Source organism: Lytechinus variegatus, chromosome 19 (genome assembly GCF_018143015.1).
Source record: "Lytechinus variegatus isolate NC3 chromosome 19, Lvar_3.0, whole genome shotgun sequence".
Classification (NCBI taxonomy): Eukaryota; Metazoa; Echinodermata; class Echinoidea; order Temnopleuroida; family Toxopneustidae; genus Lytechinus; species Lytechinus variegatus.
Window position 1 is genome coordinate 19,462,869 of NC_054758.1, and position 24,581 is coordinate 19,487,449.

At 35.5% G+C, this 24,581-nt stretch overlaps 1 protein-coding gene across 15 annotated transcripts in view; it reads left to right on the forward strand.

Annotated features, from left to right (window-relative positions):
- Positions 1-7,029, forward strand: part of LOC121405719 (protein app1-like) — a 32,919-nt gene extending 25,890 nt beyond the window's left edge. For all 15 annotated transcript variants that reach the window (XM_041596647.1, XM_041596645.1, XM_041596651.1 and 12 more), the window contains 6 exons: positions 1,886-2,161; positions 2,881-2,951; positions 3,932-4,042; positions 4,938-5,032; positions 5,798-5,867; positions 6,537-7,029. In XM_041596647.1, the coding sequence (XP_041452581.1) occupies positions 1,886-2,161; positions 2,881-2,951; positions 3,932-4,042; positions 4,938-5,032; positions 5,798-5,867; positions 6,537-6,767 (854 nt within the window). In that variant the 3' untranslated portion in view covers positions 6,768-7,029. The remainder of the gene's footprint in view (positions 1-1,885; positions 2,162-2,880; positions 2,952-3,931; positions 4,043-4,937; positions 5,033-5,797; positions 5,868-6,536) is intronic.
- The last annotated feature ends 17,552 nt before the right edge of the window (positions 7,030-24,581 follow it).

A 24,581-nucleotide genomic window follows, 5' to 3' on the forward strand; every position in this document is an offset into this window, starting at 1 on the left:
ATCATACGCTCACCCATGTGAGCGTATGATGGAAGTTTGTGGAAAATTTGTAAAATATTGATTTTAACCACTTGACTGCATAGCACGTAATATTACATGCTGGGTGAGCGTATGATCTGTGCGAGGCACGTAATATTACGTGCCTCGCACAGATCATACGCTCACCCAGCACGTAATAGTCAAGTGGTTAAAATCAATATTTTACAAATTTTCCACAAAATTTCACTTCCACATTTAAAAAAAATTGAGATCGGTTTGTTGGAATGTATTTGTCATGTTTTGTGTCACGGTTGTGGCCACATGTGGCCAGTCGACATACATAAAACGTAAAACCCTATTGCAATCCTAACCCTAACCCTGCATCTTAATCAAAATTAAGCCCGAAGAAGCAAATGTTGTGTTACAGCTGTGTTTGCTATTTAACATAATGTAGAATAATAATAATAATAGGCATGTATATAGCGCCATCTATCTAGAAATATTCTATTCCGAGGCTCGTTGTTATTATTATTACCCCGGCTTTAGCTCGAGCTGCCTTTCAGCGCTCATGCATTCAAGGAATTAATCCTGCCGGGTACCCATTCACCTCCCCTGGGTCGAGTGCAGCACAATGTGGATAAATTTCTTTCTGAAGGAAATTACGCCGTGGCTGGGATTCGAACCCACGACCCTCTGTTTCAAAGTCAGAAGACTTATCCACTGGGCCACAACGCTCTAAACGGGGGTACACAGTGAATACTGTTGTGAAATTACTTGTTGCTTAAAAGTTTGAAGACAAAATGAGATCAATTTGCAGTTTTGACCATTATTGTGTGTGTGTTGTGTGTCAAGTAATTTACACTGCACATTTGTTAATTGTCTATACCTGCTATTTTTTCTTCTTTCTGTTTGGTCTCGTTTCTCTTGGTCTAATCCTAGTTCATCTACTAACCATTTGGTGTTATTGCCGCTCAGCCCATTCCAGCTACTATTAGGCTTTACACATATTCTGAAGTCGGGTTTAATTTAGACAATGGTCTAACTCTGTCAAAATTATGGAAAGCCAAACGTTTCAAAATTTTATTTACAGTGAATGCTTCTCATGTTTACTGTGCTCTTTCCTAATTCTTTAATGGTGAAGACAACTGTCATACTTATCCTTCCCAGGCAGTAAATAATGTTTTGGGAGTCAAATGGGCTGATGCATTGAACCTCTACTGTTATAGATTTATGTAACAAGTGGCTGCCATAGTAAAACCACAACCTGAAACCAGAGTTTAAGATAAGCCCGACTTCAGAATACAGGCCATTGTGTTTAAGATCGACTTGGTCTAACATCATGTTAGTCCTGCTGGTTATATGAACTATTTATGAATCAATTTCTTGTTGTTGATTAGTAAATCTGTTTGAGACATTGGTAGCATAGAATTTTTTGTTAGTTTCCAGCTACATGTAAGGCTCTACCCATTACGTCTAATTTTCACTTGGTCCAACACTGTTTAGTCCTAATGGGTGTATGAACTGCTTTAAGAAATCAGTTTTTCATTTGACAAAGTGCAAAATAGTCAACAAAGTGGAATAAAAGTACCTGGGCATTAGACTACAGGAAAATTTGACTACCTGGGCCAGTATTCATTCTACAACCACAACTTTTTCATTTTTCTTGAGACTATAGTATTGACAAATTTGTTCCCATTTTTGAAAAAAAATGTGAAAACGTTACGTGTACTACTTAAAAGTTTATTTCAAATTATGTTTATGTTATCAATCATACAGTATGCATGTTGTTCAAGGATCTTGTGGCAATGATGGAGTGAAGTATAAAACTACTTACTAGGAATTAAAATCCTAGTCTTTTAATTTCAGTAAGGTCATTGTGTCATTGTCTATTGATTCATTCCTATAGTGCCTACACCAGAACAAACACCCGAACCACCACCACCTGCTTCTCCAACACCCACCCCTGCCACGCCCACTCCAGTACCCCCTACGCCCTCACCAGAGCCTACCAGGAAGCCCCTTCCACCGGCTGAGAAGGACCCAGCGTTCCTGGCCGAGATGGAGAGACAGCGTCTGGCTGAGGTGCGGAGGATGAAAGCGATGGCGGCCTTCGAGAGTCTGAAGAATAAGAAGTTTGTGGTCAAGACTAAGCCCATCCCTGAGGACTTGAATTTCAAAGAGTGTAAGTCTCTATACAGTGTAATTCTATACACGAAAAAGGAAACTCCATTTTCAGACATTGATTTCACAAATAATTCAATATGATTGGAACGGTTCTAATGCTTGAACTGTTTCAAATGTATTAAAGATGGGTATATATATATATTTATTTTTATCTGATACCTGATTGTAAACTCCTGAAGAAAACGGATGATCGTTGAAATTTGAGTGAATGATAAAAATAGGAGTGGGCTATACATGGGTTAAAAAATACCTTTTTTGTCATTTTTATATGCCAAAAGTTTTTTTTCTATTCCTTTTAATGTATCTCAACATGAAATGATAAGTAATCCAACTCGGGTAACCGGACTTTGCAAGCTCAGCACATAGATTTTGGTTATAAATTATCAAAAGTAGGATATAAAACAAATATATATCAGGCATTTCATTCGCTTTCATAAGACATGGATACTGCATTTTGAAATCTAAATTTATGTTTCTTACCTTGGGGGTGTTTCACAAAGATTTAAGTATGACTTAGGTCGCACTTAAATGTCGACGCGTACATGATATGCAACGCGCAATCTTATTGATCAATACGCAGTAGTGCGCGTCCTCTTGACATGATCTGACCAATGCTGTCATGCCTTTTATACTGCGCGCAACTAGACATTTAAGTGCGACTCTAAGTCATACTTAAATCTTTGTGAAACACCCCCCTTGTCTTATAATTTATTTTAGATGGCTGGCTGGCCCAGTTTTGTATATTAAAAGAAGAGAAGATCAGGATGTACAGGATGGCATTTGATACGGTGAGTTTCGTGTAAAGTATGGCTTGCATTCTAAACCCTGGTTTAAAGTTGTGGTTTAACTATGGAGAGCCAATTGAGGCATAAATCCCTAACAGTACACATTCATTTTATTAACTCATGACACCCGAATTGTTCATAATAATTTGGGAGTGATAACTGACGCATTTTTTTTTGTTATGAAAACAAAATAAACAAAATAGATAACATAAGAAATACACAATTAATTTTTTAAGTTATGGCTACCATAATTTTAGCAAAGAGTTAGACCCTGGTGTGAGTTAAACCTGACTTCAAAATACGGGCCTATGGGTTCTGCTTGTCATTTTGATCAGGAATTCTAGCTTCTTTAATACCTTGTAGAAATTTCAAAGCCTATTTCTTTTATTGCGAATTCTTACATATGTTTTACAGTATGCTCTTCAAGGTCAGTAGGATTCCAGCTTTCTTCTACCCTGCAGAAACTTAAGTTTGATTTTTATTGCTGATTTATGCAAATATTTATAACAAACTTTACTAAATCGCTCTATCTAAGTCTAGAAATAAATTGGAAGCCCTTTTTGAATAGATATCATGTTTTGTGTTCACAATTGAACAGCTGCAAAACTTGTCTCTGCATATCATGCATGTATAAGATGTGAATGAACACAATGCAATCCTCTTCTTTTCTTCACTTGAAGCAGATCGAAATCCCCCACATTTAAATAAAATGTATGTTTTTAAAAATATAAAAATAAAGCAATTTTGATTATGTGACAGATTTATTGTTGACACTATGTTTCATATGCTTTTAGCAGTGTATTTTTTCTAATGTGCATGGCTTTTATCCACCATGCATATTACATAATATCCTGTTATGCATGTTTTTAAATGTGATGTAAAATCCCAATACAAATTTCCTTGCAGACAAAAATCATTGGAATTCAATTCACTCTTATTTTTTCAGCATGGTAATCTAAAGTATATTTTGTTTTTCTTCTTAGGTTGATGAAGATGAAGATGGATTCTTAAATCCGTTTGAGACACTGATGGCGTTGAAAGGCATCACTGGGTCTTCCAATCTCTCTGAAAAAGAAGAGGCTTACATTTTACGGGTAAGATTGCACCTTTTAAGACTTATCATTTGGTAATATTTTGGTTTGAAACTGAAAATTTTTATAAAGAAATGAATAAACCAAGGATTTATATAGCGCATGTATCCACCTTGTTAAGTGCTCAAGGGGCTCCTATTTTATCCCAGCTAATCTGGTCTACTGATTCTGGTGCTCATAGCTTTTTGAGGAATCACTTCCTGCCTGCTGGTATCCGTTTACCTCAACTGGGTTGAGTGCAGCACAATGTGGATTAATTTCTTGCTGAAGGAAACATGCCATGGCATGGTGTTGGGGGTGTGAAAATACTTCAAACATCTTTTTTGAGCTCACAAATATATATCCGATATGAAATTTTTATCATTTTATTACACATTGTTAAATTATCTTTTCTTCAATGTGTTTCAAATTGGTTTTATAAGTCAGAAAATATGATTCAATCTTATTTTGTTGTAAAATTAGCAGTATTCTTTTATCATTTTGAATGTCATGTCTTCCCCCCCAAAAAAAAAATAATAAAAAAATCACTTTTTAGCCTCAGGCTGCAATAACAAAATGATGCACAAGACTGTAAACAACTCATCTAATGACATTTAATGGTGTGTTGCGACCAGTGGCATTTGTGCACTTAATAACAAGTTTTTGTGCAGGGAGGCAGTTTGAAATTGACCCCTTCCCTTAGTTCCATTTGGATAAATCCAAATACCGGTATGCTTCTTTGTGCGGATTTTGTCATATATTTTTGTAAATCTTCTTGTATGATCTATGATTTTTGTTTTCAATTTTAATAAATAAAATGCATCTCCTTTAAGACAACTTTATTTAGTAAATTGATAGACACGCTGTTTTGAGGACGCATCAGTGCAAATTATTTTATAATTTTTCATCACTTTTACAGGTTCTTGATTTAGCAGATTATAATATGTCACATGGCACAGATTTCAAACTGTTCTCCCTTATGGCTGCTCTATATCAAAGGATATCATCAATCGAGTAAGTAGATTTACCTATTGACTGAATTGATAAGTTTGAATTAAAATTTGAATTGAAAAAGTTTCAATCTTCCCATATATGAATTCAGGTTTCAAATGGAGAAGCTTCTTTTTGGAACAAGATCCTGAAAAAAAGTCCTCCAGGACAACAGAAGAAAAGTCTAGTTCATCTGTTTGTATTAGGTCACTTTTTTTCTAAGTACCTTCACCGCTTATATGTGTTTTTTCTTCTGTCTTCCTTCTTCTTTCCTGCTGCTCTTTTCTTCCTTCCACGCTTCTTTCCTTCATTCATTCATTCCTCCCTTGCTTCTTTCCTTCCTTCCTTCCTTCCTTCTTTCCTTCCTTTCTTCCTCTGTTTTTTCTGTCATTCCTTCCTTCGTTTCTTTGTTCCATCCTTCCTTCCTTTGTTCCTACCTTCCTTAATTCCTTCATTCCTCCCTCCCTTTCTTCCTTCATTTCTTCCTCCCATTCTTTCTTCATTCATTTTCTTTTCTTCCTTTTGCTGCCTTCCCCTTTTTCACTTCTTTCTCCTGCCATCTTGCCCCCAGGGGACCTTAGGTTATGTGCTTTTCATGTGGGATTGCAATAATTGGCAACCTAGAGAATGTATATGTTGGTGTACAATTCAATCTAATTTTTTTTCATTAATTTCAAACCCACAGTTGTTATTTGTCATAATTGGAAAGGAATGGTTTGGAGAACAAGTGAAAGGACATAAATGGCCACTTTGTAAATCTATTGTATTTCAATAACATTTTCCTTGCAGCAAATTTGTCAAAAATGTGATTGAAAAGATGGATCTTCAAACATTGGACTGGAAAATATTTCGTGCAAAGGTGAGAAGTCTCTTGCATCTCTATGCATTAGAGTCTAAGAACCAACATCTTACGCTGATTGGTATGCTCTAAAATTCTTGCTAACTTCTTGATGAACTTACTTGGATACAAATTACAGCATCAAACAAGTAAAAGAAGGTCCTTCCAAGTTAGTGCTGTAGTATATTTTTATACTGCATTAGACTCCCGGTTAAAATTTGTGTATATGATAATGGAAAATACATTGAGACTTTTGCATAACAAAGTTCTTAAGACTTTCCATAATATTTTGTTATAGCAGGAATCATGCATCAATTATGATAATGTAAATAAGTGAAAGACAACAAAATTTTTGTAATTGTAAAAAGATTGCATAGAACATAAAGGTTTGGTTAGAACTGTAAAAAAAATAGAATCTGAAGAATCAAAAATTAAATTAACATTTTTTCTCATTACGAGTGTTATTACATTAGGGGTTTGTTTCCTCAAGAGCTTCATATGATATTGGTAGGTTTATCATTATGTTAACTAACATAATATCATTGCTAAGCAGCCAATCAAAATCAAGACTTGACATAATAGCCACATGCCCATTTTTTTATGAAACAGGCCACACATCTCTTCATTATGAGGTTCTTTTTAAGAACAGTCAGTAAATTTTCTATTTAAATTGTTTCCTTCCTTTTCCAGGAGCTGTTTAATTGGTGCCTAGATGAGAAGACAAGACATTTTAAGATGGACCGGTTGTTGATCGAACTAAGAGCAGGTGGAGTTAGTCTGGAACATCAGCAAGAGTGTGAGGACATCCTAGGTCCTAAGGGTCCTATGGACATGCTAGACTTTCTCACATATCTGCCCCTCTTTATTCTCATGCATGACTCGGTTGTTGACAATCCTCTTGACATGACCATGGATAAGTGATGAGGGGGCCGTAACAGATTAATGAGACACTTATTGTTTCATCTTAAGGAGAAGTCTGAAATGTCTGAGACTCCAATTGTTTCATCTTAAGGAGAAGCCTGAAATGTCTGAGACACCAATTGTTTCATCAGAAGAACTCTGAGATCTCTGAGACACTGATTGTTTCATCTTCAGGAGATGTCTGAGACACTGATTGTTTGGTCTTCAGGAGTAGTCTAAAATGTCTGAGGCACCGATAGTTTCATCTTCAGGAGATGTCTGAGACACCGATTGTTTCATCTTCAGAAGTCTTGCTCAGTGACCCTCCCATCATAATCCCCTCATCCAGCTTATACAAAACCTTCGGGGATGCAGAAAGCTGATGTGATGCTTCTGCATTTGATAGATCCTTAGGGCACCTTGATGAAAGCCTGAGCCACCATTTGTTGTGTCTTCACTGGGATTACACTCTTCATATTTTGCTAATCTTTTCCTTCTATGGCAGCATAGACAAACCCTGCAGGGTAGGGAAAGCTGATGTAAAATTCTGCATATGGCAAAGCCACTATCCACTGAAGGATGCTAGTTTTCTAAGTGACATGTACTTTAATAAGTTGCTCCTTGCAACAACTGCATGATTAGGGTTGGGAACAATTCCAACGGCTTGGATGGGCAGTCATGGTACATGTATGTAACAACTCTTCAGATATGAGCACAGACAAATGAAAACCATTGCCTACTGGAACAGGATGGTCGCTGTATGAAGCCTATAGGTACTTCAAGATTCAGTGGTCAACAGGTAAACAATGAAGTATGAAGCATCAAGAGTGTCAGAGTCGCATTGAAACCTGCAGCTTGTAAACTTACTAATTTGTGTATCAGTACTAGTAGTTCTTGTGTACTTTGTTGTTTGACCATTGAGTATTAGAATTAAAGAAGAGAGGAATGGGTAAATTCAAATGGTCACAAGAGTTTGAACCTAGCCATCAAAAGCTCTTTCATCAACAACCTCGGTTTGTGTCTTGACATGGTTGTGGGTGACACTTTCTGGTGGACCTTCAATTGGAGCACAGATAGTGTACTTCATCCAATATCCCTGTCCAAATGAAGAGAACAGGCTGGAGGAAGATTCTCTGTGAGATAATTGCTATAGGTTCATAACCCCTTCTAGGTGTTTACCACTAGTTTCCTTGAATGTGCACAGAACTGCTTAGTTTAATTTTCCCCTTTCAGGGAGAATTTACTGAGGAAGAAGGGAGATCTTTCTCAATTACACACAATCCATTGAAATAAATCAATGTATGTAATGGGGAAATGTCATAAATCTGCAGTTTTTCACTAAAAAATCAGTTAATATTTTAGTGGGTCTCCCTGACAACCAGAGAGACTCTGCAGCCCCGTATGCACCCCTGTGCTAATGGAGAGAAGAGTAGGGACAAAACAAGTTGACGTAAATGCTGTTTGCTTGTGTACACCTGTCAACTATCATATTTTTGGAGACCATATATGATAGGAGAAACAATTGTAAAAATTATCCATGTTTCATGTCTATCTTATGGTGTTTAAAGATATCTCTGTAAACTGTAAAATGGAACAAAAAGTCAAAAGTAAAGGAAAAAAGAGATTATGATTTAGATTAGAGATTATTCTTGCCAATGTGTATAAATCAGAGATAGATGTATTTATTATAAAGTTATCATCTGGAGCACAAGGGGGGACGTTTCACAAAGCTTTTCTTAAATTAAGAGTGAGTTTAAAGAGACTGGTGATCCTTTCTTGTGGTAAATGGTAAAGGTCTCCACCAAAATGTTCATTTTTTTTATTATTAGGCACGTAGAAAAGGTTCACCAGTCCTTAAAGTCACTCTTGACGTATGAACAGCTTCATGAAACACCCAGCAGAACTTATATCATAAACCGCTCACATTTCTGAAAATGAAATGAGAGAGAGAACTTCTGGGAAGTTCTTGACTTTAGATTAAAGTGAACTTTCAAGTCTAATGATCTTGCAATTTTTCACTGTTTTGCTTAATTAAATAAGCCATTACAAGATGTTTTTTTCACCAATCTATGCATATTTGTTTGCTGATAATGCACTGAATTAATCAGGAAAATTTGAAAAAAAGAGGAACAAAGAATATTTTCATATATTTCAGTTTGTCACATTTTCTAGCAATCGTATTATATGGGACAAGTTTATAAACTATGCAATCAAACTTTTGAAAATCTTGTTCACAAAGGGTTGTGTTGATTCAGACAAGGCACTGTGACTTTATTCAGAGGTTGGGGGTCTTCAGTTTGAACAAGGAATTTTAAAAGAATATTATGTGAATAGATGTGTTGTTGTCAAAGCAAATTGAGATAAAAAAAACTCCCTTTTGCCTTTGCCAAACAAAACAACTGAGAATCCCTTTTTCATATTTTTCTTGGACACCTACATGTTAGACATGTATTCATTTCCCTTGGTGTTCAAATAATGTTAATCAGTCTTACTTCAACCCTTATTTAACTGGGGGGGTCAATTTGAACCCCCCTTGACAAATTTCGTCACTACGCCACCACACAAATTCTTTTTTTCACTGCACCGTTTAATGACTTTTTTCTTGCACATCTTTTGAGACTAAGTTTGTGATGCCCAGATGAGCGGTTCTGAAATTATGCAATATTTAATATGTGAATGTCAGACTAAAAATTGCTAAGAAATGTAATTCCATGAATAAAGTCAATGCAAATTGTATTGACTGCATCGTTTGGTGAATTTTTACCTTCAAGGCTGCGCATCCTTTGAAACTAATTTTGCAATGTTTGAATAAGTGGTTCCGAAATAACGCAACATTTTGTAAGTGCGTAATTATCAAAGTCAAACTTGCTCAAAAATTTGATTCCGTGAATAAAGTCAATGCAGATTGTGTTTTCAGACCCGAAATCATATGTATGGTTATATTTACTTTTGTTGGATTACATAGCTTTAATTTTATGTTATTTATGATCGCAAAAAGGGTCTCCCCACAAAGTTTATTTCAATAAACAAAAACAAAATTAATGTTAAAAAACAAGGAAATACATAAAAATTAGATTAACCATACAATACATAAGAAATAATGTTTTAGCAATTTTTGTAGGTATTTACATATTTAAAAAATTATATTTCACCACAAGGTAGCACTCTAGTAGCTCTATAAATTGAGTTAGAGGGCAAAACATGCACAAAAAACCACTTTTATGGCAAATTTCAGACGCTAATTTGCATAAGTTATCAATTTAAAAACAAATAATAAAAATAAGTTTTCTGGTGATCGCCGAGGCAGTCTGAATACACCTATATATAGCTTATGTGCTCTGCCTGTTCGTGTTTGTCGAATTATGTGTGCCTAGCTGATTATATGACCAAATTGGGTCGATTTAGGCATACATTTATTTAGCTGTAGCTGTACTTCTCATCTGATATACATTCATGTATGCTTTGTGTAATGGATCTTTGCGTGCAATTATTTGTATCCTTTTAGTCAGTTTTATACTACAATGTCTTCTCAAGATATCATTTAACCATGTACTTTGTATTGTATGAGTGTCAATAACCTTATGTACCTCTCTGCTTTAAGACTATGCAAGCTCATTCAAGTGGTTTGTATACCCTTTAGTACAATGTACAAATTTGCTGTATCTAAAACAAACAGTTGTAGCCCGAAGCATTACACTGCAAAAACTTCGGTGTTAACTTAACACCAGCCTGTAATCTATATATGCCCACACCAGAAGCGTATTGAAATAACACCAGTTTAGAATGAAACCAATGCCGTTTTAATACTAATTGGTGTTGTATAAACACCTATCTGGTGTTAATCTGAAACCGATCTGGTCTTATTTAATACTTGTCTGGTGTGGACATTTATAGATTCTGGGCTGGTGTTAAATGAACACCGGTATATTTGCAGTGTACTGCTTGATGTGATCATGCTGAAAACATTCTTAAGGCCTGGTACCACTGGCCGACGGACACAGAACGTAGTCAATAATGGATACAGCGGACAAGCAAAATTTCGGAGTGGCTCCATCTGTTTTCATCCGCTCCAGACAATGGACAAAATGGGCGAACAATGAAATCACAGTGGAAGGATGCTCGATGGATATATATGAAACGTGTATGCAAAGAGCACACATTGGATACATAACTTTTTCCAAAGGATGGCAAGATTCTTTACATCCTCTCTGCATCCGTAAGTGCAATGGGCCCCAGGCCTTTACACCAATGTGACAAACTGTTGATTCTATGCAGTGAATCTTGTTTTTGTGTCTAAATGAATTAATTCCTCTAGGGCCCCGTTTCACAAAGAGTTTTGATTGATCCAATCTATCGTAACTCTATGGAAATCCATCAGTGTCATAATTTTTCGACAGGAAATTTTCACTATGTCCTTTGTAAACAAAGAGAAGCACAGTGAATTTTTAAGAAGACAATTAATGCATGAATATACATCAAAGCTTGAAAATATTTTGAACAAGCATGCATAATACATGTTGACGTTGCTGGCCGTCCATAGTTGCGATAGATCGGATCAATCGCAATTCTTTGTTCGATGGGGCCCAGATTTGAAGTTCATTTTCAGTCTATAGGGCACTGACACTACCCATTTTGCTACATTATGCAAGATAACTAACATGTCGTCTTTTAATCAGGATAGTATATTTGTTAAAATGAAAATATAGAAATAAGGTGCTTAGATAAGAAACTTTAATTTAAAAACAATGGAATTCCAGAAAAAATGGGATTAGCCCCTACTATGCTTCACAGTCTACTCACTAAATTGCCAGTTTTCGAGTTAGAGGCATGCCCCCCCTATAGTGAGATGAACGGGGGAAAAAAACAAACTAAGAATTCAAAAGAAAACTGAGGTTTGCATCATGTCCATTTAAAGCCCGTCTCACACTTTGCGATCTTATCTTATGCGACTTGATTTTTCAAGAAATTGCATTTTATGTTAAATATAGAAGTTTCAAGAAGTAAAATTATTTTATTTTAAGTTTGGCATATTGTTAGGAAAACTAAAATCAAGTTTTACTTTGCGACAAGCCCTGTGGTCAGAGTAAATTCTAAATCGGCTTCAAGTCGCAGCCGATGATGATGTCATTACGATTTGGAATTGAATTGGTTTTTATTCATTCAGGGAGGCTCTAACTAGACTGAATTTTGACTTCAGTAGTCCTACCACTATTCTGAACTCTGATATGGAATATTTTATTAGTTGGATAAGCCATATTAAATGTTACCACAATTAATTTGAAATTCGGTTCACATTGAATTAACAGTGTGTGACAGGCTTATTGGCGGCGGAAGATAAACAATTTAGGGGGGGGGGTCCACCATAAATGTTGGGATGGACACAGGTAAAAAAATTAACAAGCAAAAAAAGGGGGGACGCTTCTGCCGCCTATGGACAGGCTTATAACGCTGTGTGTCAATTGAGAAAGAAAAATAAATGACATCACCTTTTGTAGGTCCGTCTTCATTTACTTCACCCCATTATCGAAATTCTCTGTTTTGTTTATTTGTACATCATTTGTATGTTTCTATTTTTTTACACACATACATGTACTCCTATTTACCTTCATAACATTGTATGTATACTTACCTTGAATGTTGCAATGGCGTGATGAGATTTGCTTCGAAGTGGTTTCTACTACAGCAATGTGATTCATCTGGAGGAGAAGAATGATCCTGTGTGTTGGAATCTGAGGCCTGTATTCTGAAGTCGGGTTTAATTTAGACTCCGGTCTAAAGTTAACAATGGATAGCTACACTGTAAAAACTCCGATGTTGATTTGACACCAGCCCAGAATCTATATATATGTCCACACCAGAGAAGTGTTAAACAATACCAGTTTCATTTTGGTCTAACACCAGATAGGTGTTTATACAACACCAATTAGTATTAAAACAGCAACGGTTTGATTCCAAACTGGTGTTGTTTCAACACTTCTCTGGTGTGGACATGTATAGATTCCGGGCTAGTGTTAAATCAACACCAGAGTTTTTTTAGTGCAATTGTGACGTAAATCTCTAACACTAGAGACTTATAGTATCAGCTTATTTGACTCAATGTTTCATCAACTGTCTCTGAACGGTATACCAGACAGTTGTCTTCACCATTACAGAATTAGGAAAGAGCACTGTAAACATAAGAAACGTACCATTTGAACAAATTTTGACATGCTTGGCTTCCCATAATTTTAGCACAGAGTTAGACCACGGTCTAAGTTCAACCCATTTTCAGAATATGGGCGAGAGTATTTATATTAAATTGATTATTATTCATGCATATTTTGACTACTAGTACTTCTTCACTATTACTATTTTTGCTCTTTTGTCACTGATTGACATGTGTTATATTCACACTATATTTATATTTATGAATCGTTTTGTGATTTGCAATATTGCATTACCTTCAAATAATAAAGGCAATGAAATTAAAAATTGATGAAATAAAGATGCTGTGTTTTCTGTGTTAGACCAAATCAAAGGCAATGTCACACCTCATGACTGCTCCATGACCCAATTTTGGAAGAAATATCTTGTTTTGTATATTTTCTGAAAAATATAAAAAAAATCAGATAAGATTGCTAATAAGTTTTGATGATTGGAAGCTCATCACGATTGCTATGCCATCGTATTGATTTTGCATTATTCTAATAAAGGGCAGTGGTATAATAATGGATTTCAACTTCTAAGCGTTCATTTGATGATTACATACTGCCATGCACCCACACCTGTACACCCTTACATACATAACATTACATAGTGCTTTAACAAACATGATCAAAGCGCTTTACAATGAACAGCTAATAATCATAGGCGGATCCAGGGGGACCGGCCCCCTCCCCCCTATTGGTAGAGTAAAAGGGGGGGGGGGAGAAAGAAAAGGAAGGGAAAAGAGAGGAGAAAAAAGAAGGGGAAATATAACAGGATGAAGACCAGTGAATGAAATAACTTGAGTGGTAGACTTGGAAAAGAAATTTAAACATCTGTCATGTCGGGATATAAAATGTTCGCTCGCGCTCGCATTGCCTTTTAGGTGGTTTACATATCTTGCTCAATATGGAGCTTAAAATATAAAGTCTAGAAGTCAATATACAAAACATATTTCAGCTCTGAAATTGAACTTTCGCTATTTTGTTTGATTTACAAATTGATTATAAAGAAGTGCTCTGTCAAAATATCTGTATTATGGTCTGAATATTAACATTTTCTGCTTGCGCTGTGCGCTCGCAAAATTTGATTTGTCAGGTCCCTATTATTTTCCTGTATTCCATCAAATATCCATATTCAGGTCAAATTGTCAAAATGTACCTGCTAGCTCTACACGCTCGGATATTGATTGGTGAGTTATGTAAAATAATAATATGTCCATTTATATAGCGCAGTTACTATGTGCATATACTCAACTGCGCTTTGATACTTTGTATCATATTATTACCCCGGCTGTAGCTGAGCCGCCATATTAATAGGCGCTAAAGCGTTCAAGGAAAATCCTACCGGGTACCCATTCACCTCACCTGGGTCGAGTGCAGCACAATGTGGATAAATTTCTTGCTGAAGGAAATTACGCCATGGCTGGGATTCGAACCCACGACCCTCTGTTTCAAAGTCCGGAGACTAATCCACTGGGCCACAACGCTCCACAGTATATCTCGATATCAATTCTTTAAAAAATACTTAAAATCCCCATTTGATGACAGTTTATTAAAAAGAATTCGGCTCGCGATTTCCGCTCGCTTTGACTGTTGAAATATATTAACTCTTGCATCTTATTCATGATTACAAAAGTGCTTTAAATGTCCAGTTTTCAGGCCATAACATTTACAGATTTCTCATGCTTAGGAACAGAAATAGGAAAATAGTCATCATTTTCATATGATGACATGTCCTTATAGAATGTCCCGGTCCTATGTCAAAACTCAAAGTAATAATAATGAAATATATTAGCTCTTTTTTAACTGATCCATATCCACCTCACAATTTGACTCTTTTCAGATCAGAATATCATATATTTTTAGCTCGCGCTATGTGCTTGCTTTATTGATTTTCATGATAAGAAAGGTATTTATAATACCCAAATTTTAGATCGAAATCTGAAACGCGCGTTTATTCAGATACGCAGCTTGTTCTTTATTCAAATCATCCAGTTTCAGATCACAATATAAAAAATTATCTGCTCGCAATAATTAATGTAGGAAAAATTTTAATTACTCATCCTTTTCATGATATAAAAAATGTAAATGGAGTGTCCCATTTTCAAGTTCAAATTTCGAATTATCAGTTCTTTGATAGTTGAAGTATATTCATGGCCAACAAGCTGCCTTAAGCAGATTCTTTTTTTTTATCAGACCAAAACGTATATTAAAAAATTCTGTTCGTGCTCGCACTTTTTATATAAGGCTTAAATGAGATATCAAAGTGATTTATGTACATTCAGGAGATCCCTCAAAACATATCTATTCAATGCATAAAATATCAAATTTGAACTAATGGTCCAATATAAATATCTTGATTACTTTATTCTTACCTTACACTATTTCTTCTTTAAGCGCACAGGGACATGCTATGCTATGTGTGATGCGCTTTACAAGAATCGAGCATTATTATTATTATTATATATATATATATATGCAAATAAGCCTTATATATATATATATATATATGTATATATATATATATATATATATATATATGTATATGTATATATATATATATATATATATATATATATATATATAGAAATAGTCTGCTTCGGCATATGGAATAAAATAATCATAAAAGGTATAGTAAATGCCGTAGAAATAAAATCATAGATTTTAAAAGGAGCATAGCTATAAAAAATGAAAGGTAAAAGTAAGGTAAGAGTGTGACTTTACCTTTCATTTTTTAGAGATATGCTCCTTTTAAAATCTATGATTTTATTTCTACGGCATTTACTATACCTTTTATTTTATATATATATATATATATATATATATATATATATATATATATATATATATATATATATATATATATATATACATACATATTTATATATGTATATATATGATTCATTATCGGGGTCGATCTAGTTCGAATACATGGTTTATTGTTTGTCAAGTAATTAATCGATCTAGCATGGCCGAATAATACTGTATAACGGCGACATCAATGACAAACTAGCGGCGGATCCAGGATTTCTAAGGGGGGGGGGGACACATTTCCCGACAAAAATTTGACGAGAAAAACAAAGGTTTTTACCTAAAATTGAAGATCATTTCGTCCATGTAAAAATTGACAAGCAAAAGAGACAAAGAGAGAGAGAGAGTGTGAGAGAGAAAGAGAAAGGTCCTCACTTGTGTATGAAGGAAAGAATAATGTATTGCGTGACTTTCAAGGGGGGGGGGGCACATTTGTGTTAGAACGGCACTTTAAGAAATGTGATTGTGGCTCTCATACAGGCACATCCGGTTCGTGCCCCCCCCCCCCCCCCCCCCCCTGGATCCGCAGTGTCTGGAAAAAGCCTTTATAGTAGTTGGAATAATCCAGATGTTTCTTCATTCATCTGCGCAGTGGCATGCATTTCCGACATCTCAAAGGAGGAATATCAAACTCTGAATTGCTAATATCCATGGCAAATATTTCGATACCAGAATTAGGGAGAATGTGTTCAAATCGAAAGATATTCGCAGTATTTACACTATTATTTGTGGTTGGTGGAATGACCCTTCCGCTTGTATTTAGGACTCCTATAGGTAGGTCATATCGTTTTATTTTGGTAACATTCTTATTTATTTATTTATTTATTCATTTATTTATTTATATATAAACACTCATACTAGAACGTATAATCGTCTGAAATTTACCTGCAGTTAGAGGCCCGTATTCTGAAGTCGGGTTTAACTTAAACTCAGGTTTAAAGTTGTGGTTTAAGTATGGGAAGCCAAAAGTATCAAAATTGTTATAAGTTGTATGCTTCTTATATATGCTCACTGTGCTATTTCCTGATTCATCGATGGTGAAGACAATCATCTATTTACACTTCCTACACAATTATGAATGATTTGAGAGCCGAATGAGCTCAAGTATGATATCTCTACTGTTAGTGATTATATAACAATTGGCTGTCCATGCTTAAACCACCACTCTGAACCTGAGTTTGAGTTAAACCCAACTTCAGAATGCGGGCCATTGTGTCTAATCGAAGTATACGTGGGAAAGGGTATCAAGCTTACATTACACTTTGTCTCTTCAAACGATTTTCGGTTTAATTTCCTGGAATTGTCACGACTCATTAAACGTTCATTGCCAGCTTAAAATAATTTCTGATAATGCTTGTGTAAAATGTGATATAACACACAGCCGGAAATATCAGAATTGTAACATGGAAGATAAACTCATAAAGTGACACTTTGAGCATATAGGGGGTTTCAAATTACATTTCATGATTATTTCGTGTATTCATACCTTGAAAATTCTGAGCATTTTGTGTATGTGTGTGTGTGCGTGTGCGTGTTTGTGTGTTACCATGATCGAAATGCGTATCCTATGCGTATCTGATCTTATAAATGATTTCATTGTTTCTCCTTTAAGTTATATATGATTTATGCTTGTATTAAGTTAGTGAAAAAAGTCAAAATATGAAATGTAAAATATTATTTTATGTGTTTTGAAATGTTAAATTGAAATGTTAAATTGAAATGTTATATTTTTGTTCATGGAATCAGAATAAAACAGTATGAAAAAAAAGTATCAAACTAAACAATAGAGAAGTTTTGCATTTACTACGGCGGGCCACTCTTTGCAACGCACCAATTCCTTTTGAAAATGCAAGTCAAATCACAAAGGAAAGCTGGGAGGATAATTGTCAAAAGTTGGTCGACCTGGACAGCAGGGACCTGTTGTACAAAGAGTTACCATTGATCCGAACGATCATAACTCTATGGAAATCCATCAATGTCATAATTTTTTTAATGAAAAATTTGCACAATGTTCTTTTTATGCAAAGAGAAGCGCAGTGAATTTTCAAGAAAACACTGAATGCATGAATATACATCACAGCTAGAAAATATTTTGAACAGACATGCATAATAGTTGTTGGCGTTGCTGGCCGTCCATAGTTGCGATTGATCTGATCAATCGTAACTCTTTGTACAACAAGGCCCAGACCATCCAAAGTTCTGCACCGGACAAATAACTGCAAATATGTCGTCCAGAGTGACGAGATAGCGCGACGCTTGTTACGGTGTTAAACTGTGAACTCCTGCTATAGTGTAACTCACTCCCTAGCTTATTGAAAATATGTCCAGTAAGTGCGCGCACTGCCTCTGTGTTGTCTGGTGCCATTTGTTTGTTTACCAACCTGAAACCAACGCACCGGATGCACACAGACATAGGATCCACTGCATGCATACATACACGATCGCCTATGACTAGCTCGAAATGCAAAATATGCTGCAGTTTTTTACCAGGTTATTATACTATGTCTTAGATCTCTTATTTTGTGATGAGAAAGATGTGTTCTTCTAGAACGGACTACAACCCCCCCACCCAAAACGAAACTTAAATTGTTGGAAAAGGAAACATACAAAGTGTTTGTGCTTGAATATTTTGTACTGAAGTGATTATCTCGCATAAACTCCCTATTCACTGTGCGCTCGTACATTATATAAATTGCAATAGAACACTTTAACGCGAACTTACCCGGCGAGTTACACTATAAGGACGATACGCTTATAAGATCGTAACAGACGCTGCTGTCCCCGGTCAACCAACTTTCGACAAAAACATGGCCCTGGGAACCACTTTTTTCTCAGTGGGGGTGCTGACACGGGCTGAAATCTCTCCACAAATTAACGTGGGGGGGGGCACAATTGAGTTTTCCCTTGTTCTTTCACATACACACACAACTGCAAGGGACCCCCGGGCCCACACACACACACACGCATATACAGATGAAAGTCACTTATTAGCTTTATTCTTATAATTGCCTGGTCCATCGTTTTAATAAATAACATTTCAACTCCCCTCCGAAGCTATATTTTTCCCTCGGGATAATATTTTCCCTCAGCGCTGCGCGCTTCGGGCGAAATATATTCCCTTGGGAAAAATATAACTCCATCGGGGAGAGGAAATGTTATATTCAAACTCTAGGTAGGCAATATCTGTATATTATTGCTTTTGAATTTCTTATGTATTTCTTTGTATTTTGTACCTTTTGTTTCGTGCATGTTTTGTCATGAAATCTGTCAAAGCATTGATTATCAATGGCAGACAATAATAAGTTTCAATGATTTTTACGTGTTTGTATTCGTATATATCCATGGGCATTAACAGATGCACCGACTCCCACACTCACATCTGCATACAAAGGTAAATTCCTGCAGGGAGGGCCTTCGCATTTTAAAAGCACACTGGTGGTGATCCAACGAATTTCATGAACCTATCTGTATTCAAGCGAATTTCACTATTAATTGCTTAAATATTTTAATATAAAATGTTTTTTTTTTATTATGATATCAATCAATTCATTCGTATTTACAGTTTTAGATGATGGATTATCAAATTTAATCGCATTTAATATCCTTTGGAGTAGTTATGTTCCCCGACCAACAGAATCTCATTACACATACATCATACATCATATATACACAACAAAAAAGTAAGTCCCCCCTTAAACAAACATCAATAATTTCCAAACCAATGCGAGTTTTTAATATATTTTTACATGAGCGTCTAGGTAATTTTATAAGCTACCCTCTGAGTAAATGTTATGGCCGTATTTTACGTCATGCTTCAGTGAGCACCGTCAGAAGGCAAAATGTCACTTTTCAAAAGTCACAAGCCAAATATCATGACTTTGATTCTATTTTATTGGAACTTATTCCACATTCTCATGATGAAAAATAGTCAGAAGGCTTATAACAGGTACTTACTAAAAGACGATACAACTTTTTGGCTAAATTTCACGGTTGAATAAACACAAGTCCAAATTTGCTAAAATTTGATATTTTACACGTTTCTATCAATAAAAATGATAGAATATGATGACATTTATTTTTGTGAAGAGTTTCTTCAACAATATTCATCGTTTCACGGTTCAATGAACATTTATTAAAAACAAAAAATACGATTTTCAAATATCATAGGTAAGTATTGTTTCATTTTGGTAACTGAAAATTATCTTTTCTCAACTTTTTCGTTGTGTTCATGACCAATTAACATGCTTCAATGATTCAAAGGCGTTTAATTTAACATTCACGCTTGAATGAACATGTGGAATGTGATTAGCTCTTTTTTACGTTATTGGAAAAAATGCAATTTGTAACCATGGATATCTGTCACAAACCTCCTTGCATAGTTCATTTGACTTGATTTTTGTTGATGTTTAATGCATCAGTGAGCACACAATACTCGAAAATTATGCAAATGAGAAGAAAGTTCAAGGCCTTGGCCCCACTCTGTGCCGTATCGAATGGTTATTTTGGTGTGTGCACCTTTTGGATAGTGTTACTCTGAAGCCATGTGCGAAGTTTCATGAAATAACTGTTGGCAGAAATAACAAAAACCATCCATGAAACAAACCCTCATTTCAAAATTTTGACTTCCTCTCTCATAGACTTGTGTACATTATGGGTGCATATGTTTACGAATAAGTAACCCCCTTATTCAATATGGTGGAACTTTTTTTCAAGGCTGTCTTTAGCAATGTCGTTTGGCAGAAATGTTTATCAACCTATGGGCAAAATTCTGTGCAGAAATGAAATCGTTTTGTTTATTTATGGATGAGTGAGCACGCATCAAAGTGGGAAAATTGGTATTTTCAATGTCACAGACGCATTTTAATGGGTAATAAAGTGATTATTGGGGGGAAATTCGGTTTCAAATGTGACTTTAATTCCTGTTGTTTTATCATCCATCCTTTCTATCACCACAAACTTTCCGAAATTTAAACATTTTCATGGTTGAGCGAGCACAATGGAAAACTTAGGAATGAATACTATACTGCATAAATTTATTCTTTTCCTAGCAATTTCTGAGAATCAGTTGAATGTATGGACAAATTAGTGGTGGATCCAGAATTTTAAAATGGGAAAGGGGTCTATATTCGGGGGAGCCACCAACATTTTCAAATTTTAACATGATCTAACAAGATGTAGAGGATACTACCATAAACCCCTATGATGATAAGTCACAATTCAGAGGCCACGGAACGGTTTTCAAAGCAAAGTGGGGGGGGGGGTTACTGAGCCAAAAGTGAGGGGGTGATCATGCAAAAAAATCAAAATCGTATGGTAATTTTTACATTTTTGTACATGCTTTTGGAAAAAAGTTGGAGCTGAAGCCCCCCCCCCCCGCTTTCGCAGCCCCTGCAATACATTGTGCTCACTCAACCATGAACATACGATATCAAAATCTGGTCTGAAGTGGTTAAATGATGGATAGTAAAACAGCATAACACCATCAAATTTACCTGAAAACAACTTTTGCCCAACTTTGTATTTGAAAAAAAATGAAAAACAACTCTTGTGACTTTTAAAAATGGTCATTTCTAATTCAATCTTTAATTACTCATGCATGACTCAACCAATCGATTTCATTTTTCCACAAGAGTTGCTTAATGAGTGCAGAAAACCACCTAGGAAATATCATATCTCAAACTAATTCGGTTCAAAAGTTACAGCAATTTGATTTAGTGGGGACTTACTTTTTTTGTTGTGTATATATATACAGTGCGTATCAAAAAAAGTTTACACTTTGAAAAAGACCTGGGAATTAAAATATATACAACATGTTATTATTTTTTACATATAATCTTAGGTTTGGGTCTCATCTATCCAATGAATGTAAAAGTTTTGACAGATCGTTACACTTGAGTGAGCACTGTCAATGTTTTTAAAGCTCGCAGGAATCTGCGCAGAAATGCTTGTTTCCACGCTGTGTTAAAGGTCAAGTCCACCTCAGAAAAATGTTGATTTAATTCAATACAGAATATTCAGACAAGCACAATGCTGAAAATTTCATCAAAATCCGATGTAAAATAAGAAAGTTATGACATTTCAAAGTTTCGCTTATTTTCAACAAAATAGTTATATGAACGAGCCAGTTACATCCAAATGAGAGAGACGATGACGTCACTCACTCACTATTTTTTTTTGTTTTTTATTGTTTGAATTATACAATATTTCAATTTTTACGAATTTGATTATTAGGACCTCATTGCCTGAAGCACAAAATGTTAAAATAATGGAATTCCACATGTTCATGGAGGAAAGAAACTTCATTTCACATGACAATGACGAGAAAATGAAAATATTTCATATTTCATATAATAAAATACAAAAGAAATAGTGAGTGAGTGATGTCATCAACTCTCTCATTTGGATGTAACTGGCTCGTTCATATAACTATTTTGTTGAAAATAAGCGAAACTTTAAAATGCCATAACTTTCTTATTTGACATCCGATTTTGATGAAATTTTCAGTGTCATGCTTGTTGAATTTTTCGCTTTTTATTCAAATCAAGTTTTTGTTGGGGTGGACTTTGTCCTTTAAGTGGAAAGGATGAAATCAAACTTACCCTGCGACACATTTCTCATACATTTCCCTTGCACTTTTAGTCAATTGAAATAAAATGAATACATTCGAGCATCTTGTAACAATTTTGCCGCCCAAATTGACATTTCAACACTTAGTAAGCATAACCTTTACCCTTTTTGTGCCAGCTGGATCTTAGGACATAACTGAATCTTAAAAAAAAATTATTTCAGACATCTCTAGCATTTTTCAACTAGTTTTTATCATTTAAAGTGGGTTTACATTTCATTTTTCATTTAATACTTGTTTCTCTACACTTTTCCCAAGCTTGACAATGATTACCAAAATGAAAATCAAGCCTTAGCCATTTCATGTAAATTACAGCTCATTTTAAAGCAAATATCGTCACAATGCATGGCCTCGGTGTGTGGGTAAGTGGGGTGGGGCGCAATGCACTCTTCGAAGTTTATTTGGCAAGGAAACAAGTTTAAAAAGGCAAAAGATATCTTCAAATCCTTTTCCTAGCTAAATTCCACATGTTCTTAAATTATTAAGGTCTACTTTTATCCGCATAACTATTTCAAAGTTCTGCGCAAATCATTTTTTTACTAACTTTTCAAAATGTTAAAGTGTGGAAAAATCTTCAGGATATTAAAAATGTATAATTTTACAGGATTTTTTCAAAGTGTAAACTTTTTTTGATACGCACTGTATATATACATTCAGTGTGCTTTTCTTTAGCAAAATGAAGTGAAAACAGTCTGCTGAAATTGAAATGTCTAGTGCGTTCTCCATTATGCTTGTCAAATTGTTCCAATTTTGAAAAAAAAATTCTCAGAACTGAACCCACATATTTATAAACCATCTAATGTCTCATTTTGCCTATCAATTAGACCGTTTTAAATGATTTAAAGCCAGACTATGGTGTTCTAAAATTCCACAACGAATAATCAGTCACTGCATGTCCTTTTAATAACAATTTTTGATAATTGGACTTCATTAACTGATTACATGTGCATCTCCATAATAAATCTTTTCCAATGCTGCAGTACTGCACCTGTCCTATCAATGATTGCCGCTTCATCCAACTAAGAGGCATCCGGCTTCCCCCAGCTTGATACACCTTCGGGGGTGTTGAATGATCAATGTCAGTTATCATCGAGCTGTTGTTCCATTGGATGGCTTGATTGATAGGGCAGCCTCATATTATAAAATTGTTGAAATCAAATCAATTTAGCACAAGTGTTCTGCGGAGGCAGTTGGTATCGAAGTCATCGTGTTTGTGTTCTTGAGATATGTCCGATTCTTGTGTCACAGATCCATAGAGAAAATCTAAACTTTTGTCTTGAGAGATAATCTGCTGTCTGACCAGATCTTGTTTCAGGTGTTAAAATGCTAGGAGTGCACCTTTCAATACCGCAGTGAATTGTGTAATGTCCCCTTGGCCATTTATCGAACTTCTAATATTCTCACATATTCATATCATCATAAGATGTATTATTTCTAATTGATAACGAAGATATCTTTCAGAGGATGGTGGGTTCCTGACATGTTTGGTGTTCATGTAGGTTATTATTAATCCACTTCTTTTGATCGGTATTAAACCCAGCAGCATCCAATAGCTGACCCAGCTCTGATAGGCTGCATGCGAGTCTGAGTTATCACCATCAAAGTCTACATGTAGGTCAAGAATTTCTTTGTAGAGCCAGGAGATCTCTTTCTATGAAGAAAGCAGTTGCCTAAGTTATGTTTGACTTGTCAACCGGTTTTGCTACCACTGAACATGTCATTCTTCTTGGGAGACTGACAGTCTGTTTTGGAATTGATGATTCTGCACTCCAATGGCTTTCCCTTTACATTGCCAACAGGAGGACGAGCTGTATTCATCACTGACATGCAGTCTCCTGTAACTATCCTTTGCTATGGAGTTCCTTGGGAGTCTGTCCTTGGTCCCTTGGTCTTCAATCTGTACACCACTCCCCTTGGCTCTATAATGTGGCAACTTGGTCTTGGTGTACACTTCTATGCTGATGACATCCAGCTGTATACCTCACTTTTGATCCAAAAGTTAAAGATACAGATGTTCGTGCAGCTGCTGTTGTTGGTGCTGCCACTGAGGATTCGATGTTGGATGAAGGTCAACTTCTTAAAGCTTAACGATTAAAAGTGAAGTAACTTGTTCTGTCATCTCCGTATAATTATTATGAGTACAACTCCAGTCTTAATAGGTGAGGAAGCTATATATCTCCAGTATTCAAGGCTAGATATCTTGGCGTAGTCTTT